General features: G+C 40.2%; 1 protein-coding gene across 3 annotated transcripts in view; it reads right to left on the bottom strand.

Moving 5' to 3' along the window:
• Positions 1–11,862, bottom strand: part of ahnak (AHNAK nucleoprotein) — a 33,535-nt gene extending 21,673 nt beyond the window's left edge. For 2 of the 3 annotated variants that reach the window (XM_082502233.1, XM_082502234.1), the window contains exons 1-5: positions 11,620–11,862; positions 4,536–4,600; positions 657–713; positions 382–538; positions 43–269 (exon numbers count right to left, since the gene is read on the bottom strand). In XM_082502233.1, the coding sequence (XP_082358359.1) occupies positions 43–269; positions 382–538 (384 nt within the window). In that variant the 5' untranslated portion in view covers positions 657–713; positions 4,536–4,600; positions 11,620–11,862. The remainder of the gene's footprint in view (positions 1–42; positions 270–381; positions 539–656; positions 714–4,535; positions 4,601–11,619) is intronic. The other variant, XM_082502235.1, reaches the window with a different exon arrangement.
• Positions 11,863–14,479: the final 2,617 nt, after the last annotated feature.

Here is a 14,479-nt window from a genome sequence, read left to right as displayed (position 1 = left end):
GGGGGGCTTTTTCCCCTTTTTTGTTTTTTAAAAAGAACTTACAAGAATGATATCTGGACTGGAATCTCCAAAGCGGGTCTTTCCTTCCCATGTAAGGGTGCTGACTGGTGAACGACATGGTGTGCTCAGCGGTGAGTAGTAAGGGGATTTGTCTCCTTTGTTTTGTAGTTTCAGTCCAACCTTGTGTTTGTTCAGTGTCTTTAGTAGCTCTGCTGTTTCTTCAGAACTCATATTTTCAAAGTAGATAGTGGCACCCACAATTTGGTCACCTATGATTTAAGTGGAAGCAGCACAAAAAAACAAAAGAGCAAAAGTCAGCGTGCACATCTTACTAAACATTTGGTGAAAGCTACATATTTGAACAAAAACTGAATTTGTTACCTTCATATACTTTTCCAGACCGTGCTGCTGGTGACTCTCCTTTCACCTCCTTAACAAAGAGCTGTCCTCCACTTGTCTGTTCAATGGTCATGCCAGTTTTGTCAGCACCTTCCCAATCTGGAAAGAGTACCTCCCTTGTCTCCTCTTCGTCAGCCATCTGTAAACATAGCCATAAAAATAGCAGGTTCAACAGAAAAAATCATAGTTAGTTGGCAAAAACTCTTTACAGCATAAAATATGGAATACTAGTCTTAAACCTTAAATTCCTAAAATACCTTGTTTTTGTTTTCTTCAATTCAAGCCTCGTTGTAGCACAAATTCTCTTTGTTTTCCTGCAAAAACAAAAGACAGACTTTGAACAAATTCTATCCACATCCCACTTTGTAAGGAGCCTGGGTTAAAAGACCCAAAAGTGAACACTAGATGGTGTTAAAACTCCTTCAGACAATATAGCCTATCTAACTATAAGTGCCTTCCCTTCCCTCCAGGATGCACTACGTTTTGGAAACTTGGTTGAAGTCAGACCACTCCCTGCCCTGAGGAAACAGCCAAATCCCCTGCGTACAGATCAACTCAAACATCAATAGAAACAAAAGTGAGGGTCACAGGTACTTTATTTAAAGAAAAAAACCAAAAACACACCAAGGTGGAGAAATGTATGGTAACAAATACATCACCTAAAAGAGTTACTACTCTAATACAGATGTACAACCACAAACACTAATCTAATAGGAAAACAGTTGCACCCTTGTATAGGATCCCACATTAAGCTTGTAGTTCTGTTCAATAACAAGAGCTATGAATTCCTTTTCAGCAATTAACCATAGATTTGTTATTAATTTTTTTATCACTACAGCTGAAAGTTTTTACAAAGCTGATGACAATGATCTACCTCTTTACGCTGTAGTAGCACACATTAGGTTGGGTGAGGCCATCAGAGTACATAAGGTATACATTATACCTTCAAATAATTACCAAATTTACCATATTTATATCACTTTAAATTAGGCCAACTGAAATTCATGCTTAGCTTTTCAACAACTGTCACTATCGCTGTTTGCAATGTAAAAAGATCATCACATCAATGATAAAGTTTGTTGACAACATTACTAGACATGTGTCCACAAACATGCTGACTGGTAATACCCACTCTCCTTTTTGGAACACAGAACCTATTGTTTTGTTAGTACCAAGCTCTCCACCACCCACTCCTCGAAATATACAAAGCTGTTCCACGATGATGTGTCTCTACCAATAGAAAGGGATTTTTATGTTGTTGTTTGTTTTTTTTTAAATTCGAGAGAATGTAATGTGATTGGTGACAACACTATTGGAAGTACTTTTTGATTAATGATGTTGCACCACAAGACAGTAGCAAAGCTCTAGTACCACAGTCATTTCAGTGAGACAATCACTACAAATGCCTACTGTAACCATTGAGGAGGATTTAACAAAGGTTCTATCGGCCAACAGAAAATGGCAAAAGCCTATTCATAGTTGTGATGAATGAAACAGGATATGAGTCACTTTGGTGATTAGTTTCCTGTGTTTATTGTGATTATGATTAAAAACAAAGATTTAAGGAATAATAACTTGGAAAAAAAATAAGACTGATAATCTTGTCTGACCTTACAAATATATGTATTTTAATGTTAATGTCAATGTGCTAGAAATAATAATATTAGCAGAAAAATTAATATAATTTTACACCACAGTCAAGAACACAGTTACCACACAGGCCACGAATCCCTTCCTCATTCACTGATACTGCCTCTCTGTTATACAAGATAACAAGTTGCTGGAAACAAGAGGAACCTGAGACGAAGCTAAAGAAGCAACAGTTTTAAGAGGTTTTGTAATATGCATCACTTATTCAGCAGCCATATGCCACTCCTGCCATGCAGCTAAAATGCAGTGTTTCAAACAAATGAGATCGTTAGAAGAAAACAGTTCTGGTGTTTCCTGCAATGTCCAAATTAAGACTGCAGATCTAGGTGGTGCATACAGTTCTGTGTAATATGAACTATTGTCTCAGTTATTTGTAGTCTGTTGATGCCAGTCCTAGGTCACATAACAAGCCCTCTGCAAATTAACACAAGTCAATAAATAGACTGGATCTGCATGGTTGGGAATACTGAAGAAAGCATGCAATGCTTTGAGGTAAAATTAAAATTCTTTGAAAAAATAGCATTTAGCCACTGAGCATGATTATGCCGGAGAATAGGATAATGCTCATTCCAAAGGTGATTCCAGCCGCTTGCAGGTATATAAAACCTGATCTTCACTTTGTTGCTTCATCTGTCCTCCTCCCTTCTTTCTATCACATTGTGCTTTTCCGCATGGCCTCATAGTACCTTGAAACACGAATCTATCAAGACCTCAAGCTGCAACATTATATGCATCAGTTATAGTTGAAATGTGTGAAAACTGAAGGGGTAAAAAAAAAACAGTACCAAAAAACACAGCTTTATTTAATTATCTTGGGTAGAGCAAATTCAAATCAGGCCAACTGATGCAGCCATTTACAAAATCTTTAAAGTGTCCTTCAGATCCCACACTCACAGCATTTGGGAGAAATCAAAGGGAATTTGTCTTCCCCATGGGCTCGAACACAGCTCATTTTGCCCGAATATATCCTGTCCTAATCCAGTCAATAAAAACAGACCCAAATAACTGACAAACCTTTCACATGATCTTGTTTTTCTCTTTTGCTAGTCTTATTGGCATTGTACAGATTACTGCTAGATGAGATAATTGTTCAGAAAAAATGTTCACAGGGGAAAAGCATAAGAAATATTATTGGGTTTATAAAAACAGGGTGGGAAGTTAAGAATGCATCCACATTCATACGCATAATCGTGGGACACAACTATCCCTTTATCCCTTCAAAGGTTTATTTTCAAGCATAATCATATAGTTTTGATAAATATTTTGATTTTGGCCTAGCACACAGGCTTACCATGTTTGAACTATTTGGGCCATTGTGTCCTAGACGTTCTGACATATTTCTGGCAGCAAGCTGTGGGGGGAAGCTGAGGCATGCAACAGAAATCAAGGGGGAATTTGAAACACACAGAAAGAGATATAAGGAAAAGAGTATGTTAAAAAAAATTAAAGTGAGGCAATTAAAAAGGGGGGGGGGGGGGTTGTTGTCAAGCTATGTTATAGAACATTAAAGAAAGGCATCCAAGCAGAACTGAAAAAGTGGGGATTCTCCTCAGAAGCTTACAAGTTCAGAGATATGCATAAGAGAATATTTGCAAAAAGTCCCTGCACTTTTTACTGTCATTACTCAACTTAATCACAATTATTAATTTCTTTGCTTATTTTAAGATAAACTTAGAAAGTAGTGTAATTAAGTATAAACTAAATTAGGAAAATTAACAATTAACCCAAAAAGACCTTATGATTATAAACATATGCCAAATGAATGAGCCCTTGTTCTTGAAATCATAGCAAATGGTCTGGGACTCCAGGAGTTGACAGTACATGACAGTCATTCAGCTCTGTATTCTTTCTCTTTCATTTCTATAACGTGCCTGAGTACCGCTGATCCAATGCCAAATACGAAGGTAGATCAACGGGCTTGTCTGTCATGTTTTATTATGGCTTGGTATGTCTGTCCAGAAGGGGATATGAGCAGCCAGCCAGACAAACAAAAGCTTCTGTTACCTCGAATGCAACCACAGAGCATTTCTGGATATGGATCATTTATACAGTATCATTGGCCTACAGATTTAACACTAATCAGTCAAAGTACTGCTAGTTTTTCCCTACACACAAAAGAAGTAAATTATCTTTGGCGGGCTCTTGACATGGTCGTTTCTCAAGAAGGGAAAAGGGACTTGAGTGAAGCAGGTGGTCACTTTGGGAGGAGGGACGGGATACCAAAAGGAGACACATGGAGCAGAAGCACCCAGGTATCAGGTTTCCACAAGGCAGGCCTTTCACAGCTGAATGACGGCGGCATGACCTTCCAGTTACGTTGGAGGCTTTGCAGCAAACATTCCAAAAGCGGTTTGCAGTCTGACCATAAAATAGATGCTGCTCTGTGGTAACACTGACTAGTTAGTGTTTGAGCAAAGTGATGGTTATGTAGTCTATCATAGATTTTCTTTGTATCGTTTCCAATATACTTAAGGGCACTCACTTACCTTGGATTGCTCAAGCAAAGCCAAGGAGCTTCAGTTTATTGCTTCTGTTCTTGTATTCTTGACTTCTGTTGAGAAAAAAAAACACAATTAGTATGATTTGTACACAGATTAAGTATTGCTAAGACAGCAAAGAAACCTTTGCTGCTCTCTTTTGCAATAACATTCCATGTTGCTATATAAAGTTGAGTTTCAGTCACATGCTTGACAGATGACAAAAAGCTATGCATGTCTTTTCCACATAGAAGTCCCTGCTATGTTACGAGGTGCATCTCCATATGAATGATAAAGTCAAATGCTGTGGTAGGATTCAGTACTAAGTGATGAAATTTAGCTGTGCTATAGAATGTTAGCCTACACATTAAGAGATGGGAAAGGCAGAACTGAAAAAGTGGGGATTCACTTTAGAAGCTTACAAGCTTACCATACTTATGCATAAGAAAATATTTACAAAAAAGCCCCTGCACTTTTTACTTTCATGACTAGACTTAATCACAGGTATTCATTCCTTTACTTCTTTTTAGATACGTTTATAAAGTAGTCTAATGTAGTAGACTACTGATGCTGATCAATCATCACCTTAAGAGGCTTTAATAATTAACCAACAAGTAGCTGGAAGCAGTGTTGACACTGGTAAGGAAATATGTCTTTTTAAATCAATTTAACCACTTGTTTGTCTCTAAACTAGCCAAACTACAACAAGTAGGTTTGCTAGAAATTGATTAAAAATGAAGAAAATTTGGCTATAGAGGAATTCAGAGAGGAAGTATACTATTAAAAATGCTAATGCATTGATCTGCCTTAGTTTCACTGCTTCATGGAAGACTGTAAAAATATCAAACCACAACAGAAAGGCAGAAATGCGAAGCAATAATAGCAAATATAGCAGCAAAGTTTGTTGCCTAAATTGAATCTATCATTTAAATTCTGAGCATCATTCTTTACACTAAGTCAGTCTTGTGTTTGTGAAAATCAAGGCAAAGCTGAAAATGTGAGACACGTGCTGTAACTAGCCCAACATCTTACAGGTCTTATGCCAATTATTGTGTTATTGTGAAACAAAGCCCTCTTTTTGTCAGTCTCAGTACAAACAGAACCAGACTTGATGTGCGCAGAGACATGCAGCACCAGTGGGAACATGCCCTTCAGGAAAATTCTTCTTCAACCCCATCATTAACTTCCCCCTTCCCAACATTTTATGTTCAATAACCTAAACTGCTCATTACTATATTTGTGAGATGGAACAGTCAGATTTTAATACCTGTGCAATGTAACAAAGCCCCTAACAGTGATGCAAAGTTTAAAAAACGTAGTAAAGTTTGGCCTGTTTTCTGTTGCACCAATAGAATACATAGCTGAGATAAAATACCAGCCAGTAATGGGTTCGCATTACATGTGTGAAGTGAGACTTGCACCACAGCAGCTGTGTATACTCATGCCCCTGTTACTGATTCGGACTGTTATGTCACAGAATACAACAAGGTAGACTAAAGAAAATGTGACACTGTGTTTGCCTTAGTGATAAAGTTATTATATGTGTAAGCTTTTAGGTGTTGTGCTACAACGTCATGATAGAAAATGACGAAATAGGCATATCGGATTTAACAAAATCAAAATATATGAGACAGTTTGCCCCACCCTCTTTACTCAGTGTCTTGGTAAGACCACACACACATAGCACATCTGCAGGTATTTCTGGAAGATAAAATGTGGTCAACAAACAGTGAAGGAAGCAAATAAAAACACGCAGTGCCCAGAAGTACCATACCACAGTCCACGACACAGATCGTGTCGCTTTGCCTCTCGGCTTTACTTGCAGAGGGAGTAGCACAGTGCACAGCCCCACCCAGGCCTCCAGTCACACACATTCCTTGATAGAGCCCTCAGGCCAGCTGGAAGAAAGCCCAACCTCTTCTACAGTGACTAACTCCAAAGAAATGTCCTCCTTCTGACACTAACTCTAGCTTTATTTTGTGCTGCCCACCCCGCACACAGCTGGAGTGCCCACCCACCTGCAATGAGTCCACCACACACCCCCAACCTCCAGGTTCCACTCAAACAAGCAAAAATGCAACGTTAAGTCAGCAGTGCATCTGTGATGGCACCCTAAGACGTGTGTCAAATGTGCATTGAGAGGTTACATTTGTGTCTTTTGGCTTAACATGCGCTTCACTGACGCAGTAAACAGCAGCCAGCTCATCACCCCATCACTTAAAAAGAGACATGCCTCCAAACCTGGACTGTTAACTTTCATACTTTGTGCTTAAGTAGGTCAATACATTCTGGAAACTGATCAAAGCAGCTTTAGTCCGTCTACCAATTTGATTGCCAAATCCAATCAATTTAGTAATGAGAAAAGAGGAGCAATGTGACAATGATTAAGGCTCAATTTCAGAGTGTATCACACAGAGTGGAGCTCTGATAAAATTTGATTATGAGCAGATAAAAAGACCTCAGTACAGCAAGGCAGATACGGAGAGAAGACCAGTGACCTAATCAGTCTTGTTGTCAAAACAAAACAGACTCTCTTTCCCCCCCTGCTGCATTGTATTTAGACACAGCAAAAGCGAAGAAATACCAAAGAAGACAGCAGTATCTGGCCTTCAATGTTCCTTCACAAAAGCAGATAGGACGTGCACGTGTGACGTGTATAAAAGGAACGAGAGTCAAAATAATTGGTTGTTTTCTGCACTCCATAGTCCACATAGCCCTGAAGCAAACCACAAGTCCAACATAAGACTAAAGCCTGCCCACTGACGCTAACTTGGCCTGCTTCTGATTAAGCCATTGTGACTTTGGCAGGAGTCATGCACCAAATGGAAAAATTGAAGAAACTCTTAAAATCCTCCTCTCTTGCTCTTAAAAAATCAGAAATGAGGGGTTGCATTTGAAGCATACTTCAGCTTTGCCTTGATTTTCACATACTTTTTAAGCTCTGCACAGTTCTGTCATAACTGCTTGTTCTCTATTACACACCAAGACATTTAAGACCTCAGTTTTAATTTCCTCTCTCGAGGGTTCTTACAGGTTTTTTAGAGATCCTGTTCCTTTGCATTCCTATTTTTTGCATTCCTATTATTACACCAAGAACTGCCTTTGAGATTGTATATGTAACACTGTGCTATAGACAAAAAACTTGATTTGATTTGAAAAAAAAAAAAAGCTTATTCAAACTATTTTTTAAGATCTGTTCTGCTATTAAATGAGAAGTGATCCTGGGCTAATGCCCAACAATAGTTTCAGTGGCATGACTATCAAGCAGCTAGGATGTAAATTTTGAACTGGCATAACAAGTTAGACCAAAGAGAAGCGCCAAGTTTGAACAGATCAGCCATATAAAAAGAACATCACAAGAGGCTTACTGACACATTAAACAGGTCACGCCAAAAAATTGCCACGCTTAGTTTAACATGGCAATATATTCAGCTGCTGCTTGAATGAGAGCAAATACAAGTCCATTCACGGAACAGGGGACAAGGTTATGAGTAGGAGTTAGGTGGCAACCATAGCAGCAGAATGTATATATAGATGTGAGACTTCCTTTGCTGTAAGAACCTGAAGCATAAACAGAGCATCAGGATTGTACTTTCAATTCACACTTCTATTTAGACCACACGAGAGTTCCATCCTCGAATATCTTGTGCCAGATAAAGAAAAACCATGTTGAATGTATTTCTCAGTTTACATTCCAAGCATGGTTGCCCTGACATTTAGGGCATGTATCTCCAAGTAGTGCTTAGTAACAGATGGCTTTTGATATTTTTATATAGGAGATGTTTGGAGGAGTACTGGTGCGAGTTCTTGCTTTATCAGACAGAAATGATTCACGCCCTTTTTGAGCTCCATGCTTGGGAAGGTCCCACATTGCTAAAATCTACAGTGAAATAGTCTGAATTGCATGCAGGTGCGTGGTTGCCACAGAATTATTTGTGACTTATTGTGACTATTTCATCGCAAATTTAAAATAACTGTTTCTCAAAAACAAGACAAGCTAATGATAGGCGCTCCACAGAGAATACTGAGTACACACTGAAACATTCCAGCAGTGGGTGAGTGAGAAGGGCGTGGCTGCTGGGTGGATTGCCTAGAAAGACGTTCTGAAATTGCACACTATGGTTAAATTTTTATTTGCAACTTTAGGGAAGAAAAATGTTGCTCATTGAAAATCTTCTCACTCTATACATTTTGCATTGTTTTATCCAACCAATATCCAGGGTGTGCGTCTACGGAGTCGTCCGGAATGCTTGGTTTCGTAATGAAAGCCAAGTGTGAAAAGGATACGCTATAGTTTGTTCGAAACCACCATGCTTTCTTTCAGCTTACTGAACACCCCCCGCCCCACCTCTTCAACCACCCGCTCAACAAACCCATGAGGAAATAGCAGAGGAAGCATGCCAGAGACCAGTTTCCTTGCATTTTATACTGGAACATATGAGTAACACCATTCCTCGCGCCTGTGCTGTCAGTCAACACTGCGAGAATACGCAGTTGCGCTGGCAGAGAACTGCGATAAGCATCTCAACACTGTCAAGGCTCCAAACTGTCATGCGGCATGCTCTTCTTCCAGTTCTTCCTACTAACGACGCTGGTTGTCACATGGGTGAGAAGAGCCGCAACATCGGAGTGAAAGAAAAAGAAAAATGTGATCAATGAAGCTTTAAAATTTCAAGGTGTGCTTTTTGGAATTCCAAGTGACCTACATTGCTAGGTGACAAAATAATGTACCCTCTGTACTGCTGCACTGGTAGACAGAGCAAGTATTTAGACAAACAGTATCCACCCCAGGCCAAGATGAGGCCCTGTTAACTGACGAGCATTTCAGCTTTGGGGCGGTTAGGAGCAGCTCTGAATGTTTGAGCAGCTGAAATATAAATCACGCTTCAAATTTATTATGTTTAAGGTCCACACCCTCTCTTGAAGCAAAACTCTACACCTGAAATATCATGTTTAGTTTGGTTATTCACACCGTATTATCACCAAGTAAAGCTAAAAACGCTAAACATAATGCCGATTAAATGACAATCACTACATTTGGCCCTTTAAGCAGCCTGTGTTATAATCAATCACCTTGACTAGAGCAATTTGAGAAATGCCACACATGTACAGCTGTGGGTCACCCAGTGTGAGTTAAGTGCACGTTGTAGAAAAGACTACGCAGAGCAGGGCAAAAATCAGCTCTCGCTAACCCTCCTCTAAAGTGACTTTTGGGTGTGGCAGGAGGGAGCTGCAGAGGACACGCAACAGCACAATGAAATTTGACTTCCAAGTGAGATTAAACAAAGGATCTTTCTGAACTCCTGATTCTCAACTTATACACCCACTTCACATAAAATATAGGCAGCACTACATGCAGTGATTCTACTTTAAACCACAGCTGAAATGATGCCATTTTAGGCTTTAAATATATTATGGGAAAGAAAATAATCCCCTGACTTTAGGGTTTCAGAAATGCCTCTTTTTCTTTTCCCCAAACGTGCAAAGTCTCAGCTCTTCCCCCTGCTCTGCCTCAAACCTGGTTTCAATTAGCTTGTCTTTCCAAACCACTACATTCCATTACTCCCCTCCTCAACCCCCTGCCCCGCCCATCCCCCCCTCACCAACTCACTCCATGACTCTCTTTCCCTGTCTTCCTCCCTTCTTCTCCCCCTGCACACCCTGGCCAGGAGCCCAGGTTGAGAGACCCATGGTAAAATAGACAAAGACAAATCTTTCTCTGCTCAAGACCTTAAAAAGTAAGTCATGAAATGCATATATGCCTCAGAGCCAAGCAGCAGTGAAAGTTTTCAACTTCATGTTGCGCAACACAAACCAAAAAGGTTTTGTTCAAAAGCTGATACATATTTAGCCAATAAACGGAAGCAGTTTGCATTTAAAAATATAATACTTTTTGTATCTCTCTCTCTATATATATATATATATATATATATAGAGAGAGAGAGAGAGAGAGAGAGAGAGAGAGAGAGAGAGAAAGAGAGACCACCAACCAACAACACAGTGAATCCAGTGAAAAGACATAGAAAAAGCCATAATCATGACTTTTCTGTCTTCGCCAGCACACCCTTAGTATCCCACAAAGGACATTTAAATGTAATTTGCTGAGACCCGCTGCAAAAAACTGTCTGTAGCGTGGATGGTTTTCCTTTTTTTCACTGGCACTAAAGGGTGTGCCACTGTGAGGAGACAGCAAACAAAAAGGGAGGGAGAGAAAAAAAGAAGGGGGAGGAGAGAGGGGGGATCCACACCCAAAGTTGTTGCTGTACACTCTCATAGGGAAGTAGTAGTAACTTTTTAAACTTCCATTTCTTGGCAAACGACATTGGATTAGATAAGAGAGACATCTGAGCGATAACATCAACACTGTCAACAATCATTTCGGCACCTCTTTGATATAACTTTAAAATGTGGGTTATTGAGGTCCTGTACAAAAGAAAAAGTCCCACTCACTATGCAAAGTACATCTACACATCCACACTGCACAAAGGTGAAATAACTACACAAATGTAGCTATTCTTATTTGTTATCTCTAAGAAGGATCAAAATCATCTAAAGGCAATAAAGTATATAGCCATGAATGACTTATATGCATCTTAGTAAATTGCACAACTTCAATCTAGTCTGCATTCATGTGGTGGGTGTGTACCCACACCCTCATCTCCTGTCCTGCTCTATTTTAATTAAATATTTATCATGTATGAATGTTTTCACACAAAGTTACTGCCACTCTACATATTTACAATGAAAACAAATAACACTGTTTAGGCAAGATGCTCCTATGCAAAAACATTCCCTTAGGGGAAAATAAAAAGTCCTTGAAAAACTCTGGAGACAAGTTTTCTAGTCATATAAAACAACTCATAATAATCTTACAATGATAAACACGCTCACTGCAAGTGCCTGGTGCTATGAACAAGAATGCTGGACAGATAACTGTGACGCCTTTGCAAGTTAGTTATTTAAACTCTGGCCAAGTTGGAACGACTGATTTGTTGTCTTGCAGCAGAGTTGTTAAAGTTCAGAAACCGAAAGAACAGTTTAAAAAAAAACTTTTAACTTCAATTAAAGAAAATAAAAAAGTGTGCAGCTTTACCTGTGCGCAGCCTTAGCGCCCTAGAAGCCTCACGCCTGCTTGAGCATCCTTGAAAACTTCTCCACTTCTCCTCACTCCAAGAAAAACACTTTCACACTGTCACGCCTTCGCAGTCTGCTAGGACTCTGTCAGTCTTTTTCGATTTCTTGATCAACCAGATTTCCAGGGCGTTTTCTGCCCCCTCTCTCTCCCTCCCTCCACCGTTCTGAGTTGATTTTAACCTCTTTTTTTCTGAGTGGCTGCTAGTCTGGGCTGAGCAGAGTGGTTGGACAGGGAGCTGGGCTGGGCTCCTGGTTAGCAGAGGGAGGGGAATCCAGGGGAGGGGACCCGTGTACGGGGAGTGGTCCTTAGTGTTCATGGGACCACCCACTGCTTCACAAAGATGGTTGCAAAGACATGCAACAGGAAAAGTTAGCTCTGCTTGAAAAAAAGAACTTTCAACACTTAAATGTCAGGTTTTCAAACTCTTGTTATCCGAATGTAATCAGCACTATGTAACAAATTATTCAGGCAAGAAACTTGTACTGTTTTTATCATGATTTTTCTGTTTAAAACAGCTTTTTGCCCACTTCAGTTTTTGTTCTACAGTATAACAATGAAGTACACAGAGAAGAAGAGATGCACTCCACAAAATGGTTATCATGACAGACAATGACATCAACATGTTATTAAAACATTTACACTGCCGCACATAAACTGACACAAAGCTATCATTACCAAAATGGTTCGGGAGGACGGCCTTTAGTTAAACACAAAAGGCAAGGTGTCTATTTACAAGACAGGATTTACAGAAGTCTGTCGCTTTAATGGGGCCCACCCTGTGCTAGTGAACTGCAGTAGCAATATAATTTATATTAAATAATTTTTGCATCTAATTTGGACATTAAAATGTATTCCACATTTTCACTGTGCTTTACACAGGTTGTTGTTGTTTTTAGCTCACTTTCATACGCTGAAAACTGTAGTTGCAGTAGTCATTGCTGTAATTGTCTGTGTGCTGTATGTTGAGTGTGTCACATGAAAGTTTATTTTTAGAGTGAAACTGCTAATGTTAAGCTTAAAGTCCTAGATTAATGTCAGAGTACTTCTTTTACATCCCACTGTGTTAAAAGTACTGCAAAGCCAAACACTGAACGTTATGAATTAAAACCAAAACATTCTAAATGATCATAGCTATGAAATGTTTCAATGTGGTATGCAGACACGCAAAGCGATGGCATGATAGCTTGTTACGAGAGTCACTGGGCGGTTCCTCTGACAAATCATACTGGGATTATGGGTATGGCTGTGTCACCAACAGGCTTATAGATGAGAACATCTGATAAGCCATGACTAACACTATGTTTTAAAAAAAGGTATTCCCATCCATTTTTGTTCCCAGTGTACACCAGCAGCTTTGTTAAATGAACTTAAGTACTCCCCTCAAGGACATGTTTCGAAAAGTGTTTATTTGGGCGTTCCTAACGCTACTAATGCAAGTGTGAAAGCTGTTACTACAGTGTTTAGCAGAGCAGAATTTATAACTTATGTGCTGGTTTCTTGTAGCTCACCACAAGCTAACCTTTACCATCACTTATCCATTATTTTTATTTTTATCCTATTGTATATATAATTTTATTTCATTTCATTCTATTGTATATAGTATTTTATTCTATTCCATTCTATTCTATTCTGTACAGTTGTGTACAGTATCTTATTCTTATTGTATTCCAGTGTTCTCTAATTTTATATACAACTATATATAACTTTGCACTGTTCACTTTCTGCTAGACAAAACAAATTTCCCACGTGTGAGACTAATAAAGGTTATTTTATCTTATCTTATCTTATTACTCTTGGCTGCTTTTACCATCTAGCATAGCTGTATATAGCTATGGATATTTTGTGCCACATGCTTTTATCAGTAACAGTAATTTTGAAGGGTTGTGGATTTTTTGCCAGTCTTGGTAGCTGGGGACCTCCGTCAGGACCTCAACTCCTGGCCGCCACACGGCTACGGTGCCTCCTGCGGGTGTTGGGCCTGCAGGAAGATGAGTCCATGTCCCTTTTTCGGGCTGTGCCCGGCCGGGCCCCATGGACTAAGGCCCGGCCACCAGACGCTCGCCCTCGGGTACCCTCCCCAGGCCTGGCTCCAGGGCAGGGAGGGTGAACTGCTCCCTCTGAATCGCTCTTTGTCTTGTCCCTCACCCAGGACCAATTTGTCATGGGAGACCCTACCAGGGGGCAAAAGCCCCCAGACAACATAGCCCCTGTGATCCCTGGGACACACAAACCCCTCCACCACGATAAGGTAGCGATTCACGGAGGACAGGAGGCAGGGAGGAGGCCCCAGGGCAGACCCAGGACACGCTGGAGAGATTATATCTCTCGGCTAGCCTGGGAACACCTTGCTGTTTCCACGGACAAGCTGGAGGAGGTGGCTGGGGAGAGGGAAGTCTGGGTTTCTCTGCTTGGGCTGCTGCCCCCGTGACCCCGCCCCAGATAAGTGGAAGAAAATGGATGGATGGGATTTTTTGTTTGGGTTTTTTAGGGGGAGTATATGTGTGCATCCAGTTTTGAAAATAGAATTCATATGTGGGTTGTGGATGCACATGTGTGTTTTAAGTGTACACATGTGCGTCTCCCCTTCTCACAACAGTGTCTAGTGTCTTTGAAATTCCTGCAGTGTCCTTCTCAATATGCCACACCCATACTCAGCGAGATGAAGGCAACATGCAAGGAATAGATTACATACAGAGGAAGTTACTGTGTTGTTTTTGTTGGGAGTGAACCGGGGAGTGGTACTCACACGCTTGTGCTTGTGCGCGCACACACGCATATTTTAATGTTACTACACTAAACTTTGAGTCAGGAGATCTCA

This window comes from Aulonocara stuartgranti (genome assembly GCF_965226115.1).
Source record: "Aulonocara stuartgranti genome assembly, chromosome: 2".
Lineage (NCBI taxonomy): Eukaryota > Metazoa > Chordata > Actinopteri > Cichliformes > Cichlidae > Aulonocara > Aulonocara stuartgranti.
Note: the sequence above shows the minus strand (reverse complement) of the source record. Positions and strands in the feature narration are given on the sequence as shown.